This window comes from Girardinichthys multiradiatus, chromosome 6 (assembly GCF_021462225.1).
Source record: "Girardinichthys multiradiatus isolate DD_20200921_A chromosome 6, DD_fGirMul_XY1, whole genome shotgun sequence".
NCBI classification, from domain to species: Eukaryota; Metazoa; Chordata; class Actinopteri; order Cyprinodontiformes; family Goodeidae; genus Girardinichthys; species Girardinichthys multiradiatus.
In genome coordinates this window covers 10920946-10938854 of record NC_061799.1, presented here as the reverse complement: position 1 = coordinate 10938854, position 17909 = coordinate 10920946, and the positions used below count along the sequence as shown (strand labels likewise).

At 40.7% G+C, this 17909-nt stretch overlaps 1 protein-coding gene across 1 annotated transcript in view; it reads left to right on the top strand.

Moving 5' to 3' along the window:
• LOC124870217 (probable G-protein coupled receptor 158) overlaps positions 1–17909 on the top strand; it is a 134122-nt gene that overhangs the window by 96842 nt on the left and 19371 nt on the right. Inside the window, exons 8-9 of the mRNA XM_047368769.1 lie at positions 10565–10703; positions 17043–17148. Coding sequence (XP_047224725.1) covers positions 10565–10703; positions 17043–17148 — 245 coding nt within the window. The remainder of the gene's footprint in view (positions 1–10564; positions 10704–17042; positions 17149–17909) is intronic.

The following is a 17909-nucleotide window of genomic DNA, read 5'->3' as shown; positions in this document are numbered from 1 at the left end:
TTGTTTGCAATTCCAGATATCAGACGTGTCCTGTAGATCTTGACGAGGTTTGCACACACTGCTGCAGGGATTCTGGACCACTTCATCATAGAGATCTTCACCAGATCCTTCAGGTTTCGGGGCTGTTGCTGGGCAATATGGACTTTCAGCTCCCGCCAAAGATTTTTGATTGGGTTCAGGTCTGGAGACTGGCTAGGACATTCCAGGACCTTGAGATGCTTCTTACGAAGCCACTCCTTAGTTGCCCTGGCTGTGTGCTTCGGGTCATTGTCATGCTGGGAGACCCAGCCACGACCCATCTTCAATGCCTTTACTGAGGGGAGGAGGTTGTTGGCTAAGATCTCCCGATACATGGCCCCATTCATCCTCCCCTCAATACGGTGCAGTCATCCTGTCCCCTTTGCAGAAAGCGTCCCCAAAGAATGATGTTTCCACTATAGGCTGACATTTCTTTGGGAATCCCATGGATCACGCAGGATGGGAGACAGCATTAGTAAAGATCACGTGATTGGGACGGTACAGGATAAAAAAATGAATGGGAGTAGACGGGAGCGAGAGCTAACCAATAGGAGGGAAAACAAACTAGAATCAATTGCCTTTTGAAATGTGCATCTAATCTGCTGATTGCAGCCAGTTTGCTGATTATTGCCTAAGTTGGTTTCAAGACTAACTTAACTTCATTTCCAGATTCTTCAAGATAATCACTCTTTTGGTCATGATTTTCAATCATCTCTCATCAACTTGTTTATATTGTACATAGCCCATTAGTCTTCCCTATTCTTTAATTCTGCTTGGTAGTTTAGTTGGATTGTTTTAGCAAAGTAAAGAGTTTGTTGATTGAAAGATGTTTGACTTTGAGTTGACTTATTTTTGTTAATAAATTCTTGTATTTTAAGAAATTGTGTGAATTCATTCCATGTGTGTGCAGAGTTTATGCTGTTCAATAATGTCAGAGCTTGTCTCATACCTTTCTATTCTGTCCTAATACCATCGCCTTACTGGGCTGGTATTCACAGGACAAACCTTAACAGACCGAAATATTATTTGATAAAATATTAATATTAAATAATATTCTCAGATTTATAAATCTTTGGCGTCCCGCTGGCGTCCCGCTGGGTGGACATCATCATGAACAGCTTGCACTGTACATAAATGCAAATGAATAAACCACAACTGCACATTATTGTTGTACCAAGTAATTAGCTTAAAACCAGCTGTCACTGGTCACAATAGGACTCAAAACATCAGAGTTCTAACATCAGATGTCACTGATTATATTTAAGAGAACATTATAACTCGTGACATTCCAGGAGTTAACAAATTTAGACGTTCGTCAAAATTAATAACTCCAATATCTCCGTGCTGGTAACAATCAACTCTGCTACATAGGCAAAATGTTAGATGTTTTGACCCAGTCTGGTTTCTTCTGTGTAAGCAATAACTTGAGACTTGGTTTAACTTCAGTTAACCTCACTGTCCAGACAGTTGCTGCACATCTGTATCCAAAGGCTGTGTTTTGTGTAAGAGCACAATCTGAAACTGAATTAACTTTGCAGTTAATTTTAGTATTGTTATGATTCTGGCACATCTGCTCTACTCTGTCTCCCTGGCTGCAATCAGCAGATTAGAAGCACCTGGTGGCTGCTGCAGTGTAGTGCAATCTGTGGCATGCCAAGCACTTGTGTCTTCCCTGATATATACTGACTCTGACAAGCAGACGGTGCCAGATTTTTGAACTTAACTTCGTGTGAGAAGATATCCAGCGTTCCTTCCTGTCCGATCATTGCTCTTGACCTTACCTTGCCTTTGGATTTATGCCTCTGCCTGCTCCCTGTCGGACTATTTGGATTTTGGTTGTCGACCTTGTTTCCTACATCTGGTTTATGCCTCTGCTTGCCCCTTGCCTGATGCCTCTTGTTCCGATCATTGACCCTGTTTCTGTCCTTGGATTATTGAGCCAGCCTAGCCCTCGGATTATTCAGCCTGGAGTCACTTCTTACCTGTGCTGTGGAGATCACCGCCTGCCGCCCACTGAGGTTTCCCCTCTGGGCTTCAAGTTCCACTCAAGACAAAAGCAGTGATCCCTGGAAGCTGAGAGGAGTGTTACCTGTGTGATGTTTTCCTGTGGCTGAATAACCTTTTAAACTTTCAGTACTGTGTCTGGCTGAATCTTGGGTCCGTCTTTTTCTGATTAATAGCAAGTATCTGACTTAATTTTGATGCATGTATCCATTCAGGAACTTTATAGTTTGTTTTATGTTTTGAAAGAACAGGATTTTTGCCAGATTAAATCACAAATTTAATCTAATCCACCCTGCCATAAAGGGGGGTGTATCAAAAGTCAAATTACAATTATTACCCTTAGGAGGTGTAGCAATTTTATTTTTCCTTTGCATTTTAAACAAAATTCCTTTAAAGGTTAAGAGTAGTGTCTAATCACTAGTTCCTCCAAAGAAAGGTGAAACATTAATGCTAAAATCACAAATATCCTTAGAGAAAGGAATAGCATTGTAACACTTACAGCATAGAGTTGTCATAAGTCACAGGTTGAATGATCGACTGGTGCACCCATTTTACAATCAAATGTTTCCAATATACAGGTGTTGGACAATGAAACTGAAACGCCTGTCATTTTAGTGTGGGAGGTTTCAAGGCTAAATTGGACCAGCCTGGTAGCCAGTCTTCATTGATTGCACATTGCACCAGTAAGAGCAGAGTGTGAAGGTTCAATTAGCAGGGTAAGAGCACAGTTTTGCTCAAAATATTGAAATGCACACAACATTATGGGTGACATACCAGAGTTCAAAAGAGGACAAATTCTTGGTTCACATCTTGCTGGCGCATCTGTGACCAAGACAGCAAGTCTTTGTGATGTATCAAGAGCCACTGTATCCAGGGTAATGTCAGCATACCACCAAGAAGGACGAACCACATCCAACAGGATTAACTGTGGACGCAAGAAGAAGCTGTCTGAAAGGGATGTTCGGGTGCTAACCCGGATTGTATCCAAAAAACATAAAACCACGGCTGCCCAAATCACGGCAGAATTAAATGTGCAGCTCAACTCTCCTGTTTCCACCAGAACTGTCCGTCGAGAGCTCCACAGGGTCAATATACACAGCCGGGCTGCAATAGCCAAACCTTTGGTCACTCATGCCAATGCCAAACGTCGGTTTCAATGGTGCAAGGAGCACAAATCTTGGGCTGTGGACAATGTGAAACATGTATTGTTCTCTGATGAGTCCACCTTTACTGTTTTCCCCACATCCGGGAGAGTTACGGTATGGAGAAGCCCCAAAGAAGAGTACCACCCAGACTTGTGGCATGCCCAGAGTGAAGCATGGGGGTGGATCAGTGATGGTTTGGGCTGCCATATCATGGCATTCCCTTGGCCCAATACTTGTGCTAGATGGGCGCGTCACTGCCAAGGACTACCGAATCATTCTTCGGGACCATGTGCATCCAATGGTTCAAACATTGTATCCTGAAGGCGGTGCCGTGTATCAGGATGACAATGCACCAATACACACAGCAAGACTGGTGAAATATTGGTTTGATGAACATGAAAGTGAAGTTGAACATCTCCCATGGCCTGCACAGTCACCAGATCTAAATATTATTGAGCCACTTTGGGGTGTTTTGGAGGAGCGAGCCAGGAAACGTTTTCCTCCACCAGTATCACGTAGTGACCTGGCCACTATCCTGGAAGAAGAATGGCTTAAAATCTCTCTGACCACTGTGCAGGACTTGTATATGTCATTCCCAAGACGAATTGACGCTGTATTGGCCGTAAACGGAGGCCCTACACCATACTAATAAATTATTGTAGTCTAAAACCAGGTGTTTCAATTTCATTGTCCAACCTCTATATGTATAGTCAAAAATACATACAGGGGTTGGACAATGAAATTGAAACACCTGGTTTTAGACCACAATAATTTATTAGTATGGTGTAGGGCCTCCTTTTGTGGCCAATACAGCGTCAATTCGTCTTGGGAATGACATATACAAGTCCTGCACAGTGGTCAGAGAGATTTTAAGCCATTCTTCTTCCAGGATAGTGGCCAGGTCACTACGTGATACTGGTGGAGGAAAACGTTTCCTGACTCGCTCCTCCAAAACACCCCAAAGTGGCTCAATAATATTTAGATCTGGTGACTGTGCAGGCCATGGGAGATGTTCAACTTCCCTTTCATGTTCATCAAACCAATCTTTCACCAGTCTTGCTGTGTGTATTGGTGCATTGTCATCCTGATACACGGCACCGCCTTCAGGATACAATGTTTGAACCACTGGGATGCACATGGTCCTCAAGAATGGTTCGGTAGTCCTTGGCAGTGATGCACCCATCTAGCACAAGTATTGGGCCAAGGGAATGCCATGATATGGCAGCCCAAACCATCACTGATCCACCCCCATGCTTCATTCTGGGCATGCAACAGTCTGGGTGGTACGCTTCTTTGGGGCTTCTCCACACCGTAACTCTCCCGGATGTGGGGAAAACAGTAAAGGTGGACTCATCAGAGAACAATACATGTTTCACATTGTCCACAGCCCAAGATTTGCGCTCCTTGCACCATTGAAACCAACGTTTGGCATTGGCATGAGTGACCAAAGGTTTGGCTATAGCAGCCCGGCCGTGTATATTGACCCTGTGGAGCTCCCGACGGACAGTTCTGGTGGAAACAGGAGAGTTGAGGTGCACATTTAATTCTGCCGTGATTTGGGCAGCCGTGGTTTTATGTTTTTTGGATACAATCCGGGTTAGCACCCGAACATCCCTTTCAGACAGCTTCCTCTTACGTCCACAGTTAATGCTGTTGGATGTGGTTTGTCCTTCTTGGTGGTATGCTGACATTACCCTGGATACCGTGGCTCTTGATACATCACAAAGACTTGCTGTCTTGGTCACAGATGCGCCAGCAAGACGTGCACCAACAATTTGTCCTCTTTTGAACTGTGGTATGTCACCCATAATGTTGTGTGCATTTCAATATTTTGAGCAAAACTGTGCTCTTACCCTGCTAATTGAACCTTCACACTCTGCTCTTACTGGTGCAATGTGCAATCAATGAAGACTGGCTACCAGGCTGGTCCAATTTAGCCATGAAACTTCCCACACTAAAATGACAGGTGTTTCAGTTTCCTTGTCCAACCCCTGTATATAGGTGGACATACATTTGTTGGATGTTGTTGCTTTTAGCAATTTCTCATAACTTTGTTGTTGTTTTGTAGTGTCTGCCAGAATGATGGAATCAAACTCCGTTATGAATTCAGCAGATGTGGAGATGCAGAAAGTGGTGGTTGCTGATCTCTTCCGTTTGTCTCCAGATGAGCGGGATGCTTTAAATCAGTTTGATCTTGCCACATGTGATGAGAGGATTCAGGAGATGGATGGTAAACTTCATTAAGTATCCGACTAGAGAGGCTCTGATTTCAGATGTTCTTTGTCAGCTTACCTTGTATCAGCAGAAATCAAAACTGGAAGCTAAAAGATATCTTCAGTTACAGACTGACCATCAGATGGCTCTTCAAAGGGAGAATGCTGCAAAGCTTGAGCTCTCAAAAGCTGAGGAGAGGATGCAGAAAGCTGAAGCAAAGTTAGTCGACCTGAAGACATACGAGCTCAAGAAAGCTTCATCCCAAAGGGGGGAACAGGCCCCCACCTTTCAGGTACCGGATTTTCACTCACAGCAGCTGCAGGAGCCACAGCAGGGGGCAGACTCAGACAGCAGGCATTCAGCACCTAGGTCAGAGTCTCCCCTTCCTAAATTTAGTCAAAGTGTTCAACTTACTTCCACAGACCTTAACAAAAGTGTTGGAAGTCAGATGATCTCCAGTGGTTTCCTGCCAAATCCCATTGCAGTGAACAACCACCAAGATGAACAAGTGCTGGACTCAGCGTGCACAAGTGGTCCAATTCGGTGGGAGGAGCACTGTTCCGGCCTGATCGGCACCCCTCTCCCTTCTGACTCTGTGTCGACCCCTAGGGGCCAGGAGAGACGCACATGGTTCTCAGGTGACTCAATCCAACCTGACCCACCACCACTTGCACGAGTCCATTCATTAGAAAGCTCTCATTTAAATCATGAGAAAACCTGTTTTCTTCCCCAGAGGTTAGGTCAGGATCTTATGAATCTAACCAGCATGACTTCTCAGATGGACGTGGTCCACCTTGGGAGCATGGTGTCCGTTTCAAACAGCTTGAATCCCTTGCTAAGGACATAGAAGTTTTTGATCCAGGTAGCCAGGAGTCAAATATTGAGGCTTACCTGTTTGAGATTGAACATTGTCTTCTTGACTTGCGTTTTCCTTCTGATCATGAGAAGCTGAGGCTTATTTGGAAAACAACAGCTAAGAGTGTTCATGTGTTCATAAAAACTCTTCCTCCAGAAATGAGTGACAGTTATCCAGCTTTCTGCCAGGCTCTTAGAGAAGAGTACTATGTTTACAGAGATGAAGCCGCTGCCACTATTAATGCTTTGACAGTTTTGCAAAAACAAGATGAACCTCCCCGAGAATATTTCCACCGTTTGAAGACAGCTTACTTTCAGGGATGTTATGCTCCAGGTCTTGAAGAAGACCACACTTTTAAGTCTTTGTTTCTTCACAACCTCCACGTTAGCGTCCAGTATGAAGTGAACATGCATTGTATAACAGAGAATCTCTCTATGCAGGAGACTTGTAGATATGCACAGCTTGTGTGGGAAACACGTGTCCGTTCAGACAGAGCAGGAAAAGGCAAAGTTACAGTGTTAAATATTCAAACTGAGAACAGGCCTAAGGAGAAGCACAAAGTCAGTCCCCAAGTGATGCAACAGAACCAGGGTGGTGGTAACTGGCATCAGCCAAAAGACAAGCAGCCAGTTAAAAGACAAACACCATTTTACAGTGCAACATCGAACTGTAAGGTTGGTGGTAAAGAGTGGAGCCACTCCAAAGATGTCATCACAAAGGAGGAGTTTGAGGTGATCTGCAGGTGTGTTATAACTAAGGTTACGGCGTTCCTAAAAGACATGGCAAGCCGTTGCAGTTGAGAATCAACCCTGTAAAATCTATCAAACAAGGTATGAAGATGGTAAATAATTTCAAACAACCTATATTCTGTTTTATTTTTTTCCTTTCTTATGGTTTTGAACTTCATAAATTAAGGCTTAAAAGCAGTATTATTATGGTGTGAAAATTATGACATGACTTGTTTTTGTTTTCATAATCCCCACAAATGCGAGTCAAACGAACTACACGACCCACAAGCCAACAGTGCTTCTGATCGATGTTTTACACCTGCGTTCAAAACGCAGCAAAGGAGAGAGCAAACACAGGTGGAGAACTGGACGTGGTAAGATTGGATTTGCAACTTAAAGTCAGAAGTAAGGACTTATCTATTAAACTCATAGAGATGACAGGAAAGTCGTAAATATTACCAAACTTCAGGAGAGTTGAATGTAGCAGTGTTAACACATTCTGCCGCATGTAAAACGTGTTTAGTCGTAATCAAGTACACCAGCGGTTCCGGACTGCTGGTCTCAAAAGGCACACTTGTAAGGCTAATTCTGGATTGAATCAGCCCTGCATCTCTTCATTCGTCAAATGAAAAGTACCATCATGTGTCAAGTCTCATCTGACCAACAAAATTGCTCGCATGTGCACTAAAGATTTAAGAGCCTTTGTCACAGTAGAGGGGAAAGGCTTCATCAGGGGAAGATATTAAAGAGATACATTGTGAAATAGCAATAAATTGAATTTACAATTTATTTAATACATCATTAAATAATTAAGCATTTCACTAATTACGTCATGTCGTCTTTAAAATTATACTTAATTATTCAGTGGCACATTTAAATGCATAATTGTCCATTTCATGATATAATGGTACATTTATTGTTTCTAATGATGTATTAAATACATAAATGGTACTTTTAATTTAATGGCACATTTAACGTTACATTTCTTTCATGTTACATTTACTTCACTTATGGGACATTCCCAACATTTATTTATTTATTGATGTTTGACCCTCCATTCTTGATGCCTGTATAGGAGGTCATGTCAGAATTTGAATCAGGTGTTCTGGAGCAGACACACATCTAAAACTTACAGGGAAGGGGTCCCTGAGGACCAGGCCTATGTACCATTGTGGTACAGTGTCTAAATTGTGAAGGTAATGCCTTTTTGCACTTTTGTTCACCAAGGACAGTTCTCTTTCTAGGTGGATTTTTCTTTCGTTTCAGGAATTTGAAACATAAAAGTAATGTCATTGTTCAAAGGAAACAATCACTTAATAAATGAGTAAAATACAACTATGTACATTTTGTTTATTCAACTAAGATAGATATGGTCTGTTTCCTTGTTTGATATTTTTATTATTTCTTGATTATTATTCTTTTTACTTTAACTGGCCTTTATTACAGCTAAAAACAGGGACCTAACTGGTCCTTCGGAAAAATTGCCAAAAGACTAAATGAAGAAAACAAAAATGGGAGTGGCACAGGAGTGGGAGTCGTTCTAAATTAGAGCGAGACGGGAGTGGGAGTCAATTCACCAGGAGTGGAATGGGACAGGATTTTTATGCTCGCCTGGGATTGGGTTGGGACAAGACTTTTTTCTGTGGGACCGGGATGGGACAGGAGAGAAAATCCACTCCCATGTCACCCTCTAGTTTCCACCTCCATGCTTTGCGGTAGGGATGGTGTTCTTGGGGTTGCACTCATCCTTCTTCTTCCTCCAAACACAGCAAGTGGAGTTTAGACCAAAAAGCTCTATTTTTGTCTCATCAGACCGCATGACCTTCACCCATTCCTCTTCTGGAACTTCAGACGGGCCTGGACATGTGCTGCCTTGGCTTGAGCACGGGGACCCTGCGTGCGCTGCTGGATTTTAATCCATGGCGGTGTAGTGTGTTACTAATGGTCTTCTTTGAGACTGTGGTCCCAGCTCTCTTCAGGTCATTGACTAGGTCCTGCCATGTAGTTCTGGGATGATCCCTCACCTTCCTCATGATCATTGATGCCCCATGAGGTGAGATCTCGCATGGAGCCCCAGACTGACCGTCATCTTGAACTTCTTCCATTTTATTAGAATTGCTCCAACAGTTGTTGCCTTCTCACCAAGTTGCTTGGCTGTTTTCCTGTAGCCCATCCCAGCCTTGTGAAGATCTATTATTTTATTCCTGAAATCCTTACACAGATTCTCTGGTCTTGGCCATTGTGGAGAGGTTGGAGTTTGTTTGTTTGTTTGTTTGAGGTGTCTTTTATACAGATAATGAGTTCAAACAGGTGCAGTTAATACAGGAGGGCTTCTTAAGGAAGAACCTAATTACTTAAAAATCACACGATGATTTTCTGGATTTTTGTATTAGATTCCGTCACTCACAGTTGAAGAGTACATATAATAAATATTAAAGACTTCTAGCGTATCAAATACTTGTTCTCCCCACTGTATGTAACATCAATTTGAACTATATTGAGAGATTCAAGTAAAGAATAAAAAAAATGAAGAAAATACTTTTGAACCTTTCTGTAAAGCATTATTAACAAAATACTAATTTTGGTGAAGAAAAAATTAGGAAAAGCCCCCAATTATTCCCGCTGAAAATGGCTGAAATTACACATCGTACAAGGTGGACAAGTCTAAAACATCATTACTCAGCATTTTGAAGGACCTGTAGCTTTTTAGTTTGGTGTGCCATTGATGGCTGAAGTTAGAGTGAACACAATGGTCAGATCCAAGGCTGTTGGAAAGAAAAATTTTAGTAGCTCATCAATTGGGTAGGGGATTAAAACTCTCCAGAGAATTCAGTCATTCATTCTATATGGAAAATAGTCTAAAACCAATAGGCAAATGCCAACCTTCCCAGGTCTGACCATCCAAGCAAGTTCACCGTGAAAGCTGACTACAATATGGTAAAAGAAGATGCCATCACAGGACCTAGACCAGGCTCTTGCTACTTGATTTGAAAGTGCATGTCTTTACAATCAGAAAAAGACTGCACAAGTTTAACTCTCATGGGAATTGTAGAAATAGGAAACATTTGTTCTGTAAAAAGAACATGAAAGGCCAGGCTGATGTTTTATAGAGTGAATGTAGACAAACACCAGGACTTCTGGAATAATTTTATTTGGACAGATGAGGCATAAATTGAATTTTTTGGACACCAGAACAGAGGAAAGTTTTTTGCATGAAGCATGGAAGTAGAAGTCATGATTTTGGTAGGATTTGTTGCAGCTGGACCTGGCCAGTTCATCATCATCATAGAATCCAACTGGAATTCTACTGCAAAGGTGCTTGAAAATGTGAGATCATCTTTAGGAAAAAATGAAAGCTGAACCAGAACCAGACTCTACAACATGACCCAAAACATACATGTAAATTCACCATTCCAGATTTTAATCAGGAAATGTGTGCCTCCTACCCCTTTACAATTATGCAGTACTTTGTTTTAATAAATGTAATTTCTGGGGGATGAACAATTGCACACTCAAAATCGATAACAATAATGCATACAACAAACATTTGAGCAACTTTTACTGGTGAACTTTTATAAGCATGACTGTCTTTGTTTCAGCTGAGTTCCTGTTCCTGCTGTGGGGAGTGTACTTGTGCTATGCCGTCCGCACCATCCCCTCTGCTTTCCACGAGCCACGTTACATTGCTGTGGCGATCTACAATGAGCTCCTTATATCGGCCATCTTCCACATCATCAGGTGGGTGCAGAAAAATAAGCATGGGTGGACATACATAGTAAGTTAGGGCTAATAATCTAATTATTCAGTGTTCTACAAGCGCGTTTAAGTCCTATTAAATAATTGACGTGACAGTAATTCAAAATTAGTAAAATAATGTCAAGATATTTGCAGTTTACACCTCTATCTGTGGCATAACCTGTTGTTTAACCACTTACCGTGAATTCCGGACTACAGAGCACACCTGATTAAAAGCAGCATGCTCTAATTTTAGAACAAAAACCAATTTTGTACTTGTACAGGCCGCACCGGATGTTAAGCCGCGGGTGTCCGACATTGTAATATGATTTACACAGAAAGATATTACACGTGAGGAATTTTTTACTTTTAACTTCATCCTTATGGTAATATAAACAAATGCATATTGCAAATGCTTTTTTTTCAAACAGTGACTAACACGGCTACCTTTAAATATACGTACGTTATCAGTAACACACAAATTTCGTTGCTAATGCTTTTTTACTGAACAGCGCACGAACAACATTCCAATATCTCCTAACTGATATACACTGCAGCCTACCAGTTCAAAAGGCATTGATCGCCTTCATTGATCGCCTTCTTCATCTTCTTCCTGCAACCTGAAACCATCAAAGTCCTGTTCTTCAGTGTCCGAATTGAACAGCTTCAGGATCTCGTCACTCACTTCAGCCTCTTCGCTGATGCTCTAACTTCAGCGCACCGGTCCTCTATTTCACGCAGCAGTCCAGCATTTCAAAACCCGTTGGTGATTTTCCATGTTGATGAGGGTGAATATAAATGTCTGATTTACAATACTGGTAATTGAATTGTGAAAGTGCTCTTGATTTATCGCACAAGTTCATTGGACCTCTTTGAACTACTCATCAATTTGATTGGTCTACTGTTACCAGGCAAAATGTTTATGGCAGCATGAATAAAAACATGCATTAGCCGCACCGTTGTATAGGCCGCAGTGTTCAAAGTGTGTGAAAAAAGTAGCGGTTTATAATCCGGAATTTACGGTACTTACATATGGATATCTGCTAGTTGGAGCTGTACAGGCACATATTGTTTCAGAAAAAAAGACATTTTTATGCAGCTTTTTTGTCAGGCACATGAACGGAGTCAGCAGAATGCAGGGGGAGAAAGTTTAAAGGATAGCATAAATAATATCTTCCTCAGGGAGAGGAAAACCAGTGATGCACTGTGCCAGAGACTAAAATAATCCCTGTTTGCCACGTGCTGGTTGTCAATGTCAGTCTCTGTCACACTGAATTAAACAGCAGTGCTTTCACTGCTTATGTTATATGCATTTAGCAATTTTCAATTCAAAGGTTAACCAGAGTTTAAAACTAATCTGCTGTGTGCTGGATTTGAATATTAAGGTCTTATTAATGCTTCTTCCGACTTGGCAGAGTTTTTTTAAATCAACACTGTCTGACAATTCTGGTTCTTTAAAAGGGATTACTGTACCTGTGAATTCAGATTATTGATGCTGCAAATTCCCACAGCTGCATGAAACCTTTAGGTACATTCAGAGCAAACTGTTTTAAGATCTCTTTGGAGATTATGGCGACTAGGGAACTCCCTGAAGGATAACATGTCTTAAAGGTTTTTTCTTTCTCCTTAGTCTCAGTTGTGCAACAGATAGAAACCATGATACAGTAATGCAATGGTTTGCCAGTGGTAGTGGAGTTAAATTCATTGTAGAATTCTTGTTTTCTTCTCTTTTCCTCTGTTTTTATACAAGCAAAATTTCAAAACAGTGTCTGCAGTAAACATGCAAAAAAGTCCTCAAGTATTTAAAGGGTTTGAAAAGATTTGTGTGATCAGAATTCTCATTTTCTTTTTTGTTTTCCCACTCTCACTGCTCCCGTCCGTCCGTCCGTCCATCCGTCCATCCATCCAAGCTTAATTTTGTCCAGGGTTCCAGTAGGTGAACTGGATACTAAACCCTCTGTCATTGTGTAAGAGGTGAAGTACATCCTGGACTGGTCACCAGCCCATCACAAGGAAACAAAAATACACACATTTCAAACAAAGGGCAAAATAAATTGGCCAGTCAGCCAATATATTGGATCCTTTCTGGACTGTGGGAGGAAACTGGGGTACCCTGACAAAATCCAGGCATAAAAAAATAAAAATATGCATCGCTAAATATAAATAGGCCCCAGGTAACATTCAGCGTAGCCAACTTAGTGACTTTGTCATTATTTTATACCCTTTTCTGACCACTAGCGACTTTTTTCTCCTTTTTTTTAAACAAACTCCTATAAATACGCTGTGGGCATAAATAAATCACGTAGGCAAGAAACTGTTGTTGTCTGATCCTTTCGAGGCTGTTTGATTCAATGTTACACATTGCTTTTATTTGTCTCTTGTATCTTCTTGGTCCATTTAGTGTCACAATCTCCAGGTGTTTGGGTTTTGGCTTTTGGTTTCGAGCAATTCCTTGCTGTTTATTTATGTTCGATAAGGTCTTATCACATTCCGTTGCTGTTATTGCCACTAAGGTCTGGCATATTAGTTCATGCTTTTGTGTTTAGTGTCTTAGTTTATTCTTGGGGTCTGTGCTTTTGTGCTATTTGGACTTATTTCTCTTACATCTCAGCTTATTTCTTCTCCTTAGTTTGTAGTTCTTTGTATCTTTGTTCAACTTCCTCTGTGTTAATTATTCTCCCTCCCTCATCTTCCCTGCTGCTCCACATTTCTTCTGATTGGCTCATCTGGGTCTTTTGTCATCTTCCACCCCTGCCTCAGTATTTAAGATCCTGATTTTGCTTTGTTCGCCACTGGATTCTTCCATTACTCTGTCAGTTTTCTGTCCATACTATGCCTATTTCATTGGCAGTTACCATGCCCTGTATTTCTTGTTGCACCCCCATTCACTGCCTGTGACTGCCTATTCTTCATGTCCTGTTTTCCTTGTGTTCTTTGTAGGTTTTTCCATTTCATGACTAAGTTTTAAAATGTTCATTCCCTGTTCCTGTCTGCGTCTGGGTTCTACTCCCAGACCACACATTCCGACATTTAAATAGTTAATGTACAGGTATATCGCAAATATTATATTGATTTACTTGACATAGTGTAAAATATCCCAAGGCTTTACTTCTTATTTTGATTATTTTGGGTTACATATTGCATTGCAGATATTGTATTTTTGTGTCGGCCCACTCTCAAACCAGATGCAATGTCAGAAGCAACTAATTTAGGCAACGGAGAAAAAGAAGTGGACTGTTGCTCAGTGGTCCAAAGTCTTCTTTTCAGGGGAAAGTAAATTCTGCATTTCATTTTGAAATCAAGGTCCCAGAATCTGAAAGAAGAATGGAGAGACACAGAATCTATGTTAAGTCCAGTGTGAAGTTTTCACAGTCAGTGATGATTTGGGGTACCATATCATCTGCTGGTGTCGGTCCACTGTGTTTTCTGAAGTCCACAGTCAACGTAGCCATCTACCAGGAAATTCAAGAGCACTCCATGCCCCCTTCTGCTGACAAGCCTTATGCAAATGCTGATTTCATTGCCCAGCAGGACTTGGAACCTGCCCACACTGCCAAAGGTACCAAAAGCTGGTCCAATGACCATGGTGTGACTGGGCTTGATTAGCCAGCAAACATCCCTGACCTGAAACCCATAGAGAATCTATGCAGTATTGTCAGGAGGAAGATGAGAGACACCAGAACCAACAATGCAAATGACATGAAGGCCACTCAGAAGAACCATAGGCTAATTGCCTCCATGCTGCACTGCATTGATGCAGGAATTCATGCAAAAGGAGACCCAATAAAGTATTGAGTTCATAGAAATGAGCATACTTTTCAGAAGCCTGACATTTGTTTGTAATATCCTTTTTTATCTATCTTATGTAATATTCAAATTTTCTGAAACAATTTGAGGTTTTTGTTATCTGTAAGCCAAAATCATCCAAATTACAAGACATGAAGCCTTAAAACATTTGACTTTACTTGTAATGAATCCATATGAGTTTCACTTTCTGAAATGAGAATTTTAAACTTTATCGCAAAAGGTTGGTTTATTGCGATGAACCAACAGATTGTATGCAAAAAGTATTAACAATGCTATGACTAAAATTAAAAATAGTAATATTTCACTATGACACATTGTAGGTCTTTTAGAGGTACGGTTAATAAAACAGCAATACACAAAAAAAAGCTAAAATAAATAACTTTGAGAGTAAATAAGAAATTAAAATATTATCACTTTTGTGTCATTTTTGCATTTGCCAAACCTGGATGAACAAGGACAGTTGGAACAGTGGTTTCATATCAGAAAAACAAAACTTAATATTTGGTGCAGAAACCTTTGTTTGCAAATCCAGATGTCAGACGTTTCCTATAGTTCTTGACGAGGTTTGCACACACTGCAGGAGGGATTTTGGACCACTCCTCCATACAGATCCTTCACATTTTGGGGCTGTCGCTGCGCAATTCTGACTTTCAGCTCCCTCCAAACATTTTCGAATGGGTTCAGGTCTGAAGACTGGCCAGGCCACTCCAGGACCATCAGCTGCTTCTTTCGGAGCCACTCCTTAGTTGCCCTGGCTGTGTGCTTCGGGTCGTTGTCATGCTGGAAGACCCAGCCACGACCCATCTTCAATGCCCTTACTGAGGGAAGGAGGTTGTTGGCTAAGATCTCCCGATACATGGCCCCATCCATCCTCCCCTCAATACGATACAGTCGTCCTGTCCCATTTGCAGAAAAGCGTCCCCAAAGAATGATGTTTCCACCTCCATGCTTTTTGGATTTTTGTTTTAGATGCCATCACTCACAGTTGAAGAGTACCCATGATAAAAATTAAAGACTTCTACATGCTTTGCAAGTGGGATAACCTGCAAAATCTGCAGTGTATCAAATACTTGTTCTCCCCACTGTATTGGATTTATCATTCATGACTTTTTACTGCATATTTGAATTATTATAGACTTTCAGAGTTCTTTTACCTATTCAAGTAAACTAAGAACTTTTAATTAAATAGAGCCTCAACAATTGGAAAGTCTATCAAGATGTGACACATACAACAACTTGTTGCTGCCACGTATGTGGTTCTCGGAGCAGACCAAAGTGCAGACATACAGGCAGAGGCACAAGGTGAGTATAAATGTTTTATAAGGAAAATACTTAAAAGGCGAGGCATGAAGGCAGGAGAGGAGTAGACAGAAGAGTATATATGGCGCACGGCATAGGTGAAAACAGTGAGACTGATTGGCACGAAGCAGGTGGATTGAATGAAGCTGATTATGGTGGCAGTGGCTGATGATATAATGACAACATGATTGGAACTGAATAGAGAAACAAAGACAATGAAACCAAAGGATAAGTCTTGCAGAAGTAACAGAACTAAAATGCACTGTAAAGAGAACAAATTAGAAACTAAACCTAAGGAAATGAGGTAAAGCACTACCTGGAAAACATAAACAAGCATGATCAGACACAGGACCCAAAACAAATCTCAACAGTGGCCAATGACAGCTGCAGGTTCTTTAAAGACTGACAGATGATACCAGCTCAACAATGTGTGAATTTGTTTTAGCCACTGTTAACCACAGAGTTGCCCTTACACTAGTAGTCAGGCTAGTTCCACCACCTTTAAGATGCATGAAAATGTGACAAAATGATGGCAAACACAAAAACATTAACCTAAAGTTTTTCCTAAAAGGATCAAAACACCAGAAAATTGAATGAATACCACACATTCAAGGCTTGTTTCTTGCAGAAATGCATTTCCAAACTCTTTTTGTCAATTTGTTCATGAATATTCATTTTTGTGGTAGAAAGAGTACGACAGTCCTCCGGACTGAAGGCCAACTGAGTCATATAAACATATTAAAAATATTTTAATACATAACTTTTTTTTGCCTAAATTAATTTACCATTCTACTGTTAATATGGTTTAAAGACATTTTAATGAAATGCCAGAGAAAGAGATTTCTCTGGCTGTGTGAAGCATAGAGTTGTGCTTTTTTTATCCCCCATTGTTGCTGTGCACCACTAGTCAGCTGACTTAAATAAGGTCCTACACGTAGCCCTTGTGTACAAAAAGAATTCAGTTGTTTCGAAACATTTTCAGTCAGTTATAATTACTGCAATGATTCCGTTGTTCTGTTGTTTTAGCAGCATTGGTTATAATTATTGCTTAGCTGTTTTGAATAAAATCAAATTTAATCATGTTATACAATTTTGTTTCACAGTTTTCTGTTAATGTCGTGCAAATTCAAAACTATGAAAACTGTGTGATATCTCTGTGATACACTTTGCTCTCAGCTCAGATGGTTTAGGATGAAATAAAAGAAAAAATATTCTCCTTTTCATATTTTCCCACAGGTTCTCTGTGGCTCCTGGGCTGCACCCCGACTGGATGCTCATGTTGTTCTTTGCTCACATTCATTTGACTGTGACTGTAACCTTGGGGCTGCTGCTCATTCCAAAGGTAATGGAATATAACCACTAACAAAAATGTCAACTATTGTTCCATGTGGGTGCTTAAATTTTCCTGGCAGTGAGGCCAAATTTAGACTGTGCTACATATTTTAATTTCACTAACAAATGTACTCTAATAAAATCAAAGTTGGGTTATGGAGTATAGATTTATACTGCAGGATTTCAGAAATTACAAGGTTGTTCACTGATCTGATCAGCTAGTATTAGTAAACACTATGGCAGACAAGCTTTTTCTGGCAGAGTTCTATCAAATATGAAGAATTTAAGTGGTATTTGAGTTGGAAAGGATCCATCTTCTAGGTTTGACTCTGATGCCCTGTCAGTCACAGTGAAAACTGCTGTGGATAGTGAAGCTGAAGCTAACAGCAATGATGACAACTTTCTTCAGGTATTTGAATAAAATAAATCAGTTAGAATGTTTTGATTGGTTTCCATGTAAATTTACCACACATTAAAATGAGTTAATGTGGTGTTCTGCTTGTATCACCCTAAATTGTTATGTGATTTACTAGTGCAGTGGCACTGCATGCAGTCTTATAAAACCTTATCTTACTCGAACAACTACTAGCTGGCTGCCGAGTAATAGGGTTTAATTAAAAAAAAACATAACTAAAGGGGAAACAACAAGAGAAAAAAAAGGATTTATGCCTTTAGGTGACAGACTGTACATAAAGTATGTTTAATTAATTTTACATAAAAGTGAAAATAGTAGCTCTATACCCTTATTTCCCAATATGCACATGAGCACAC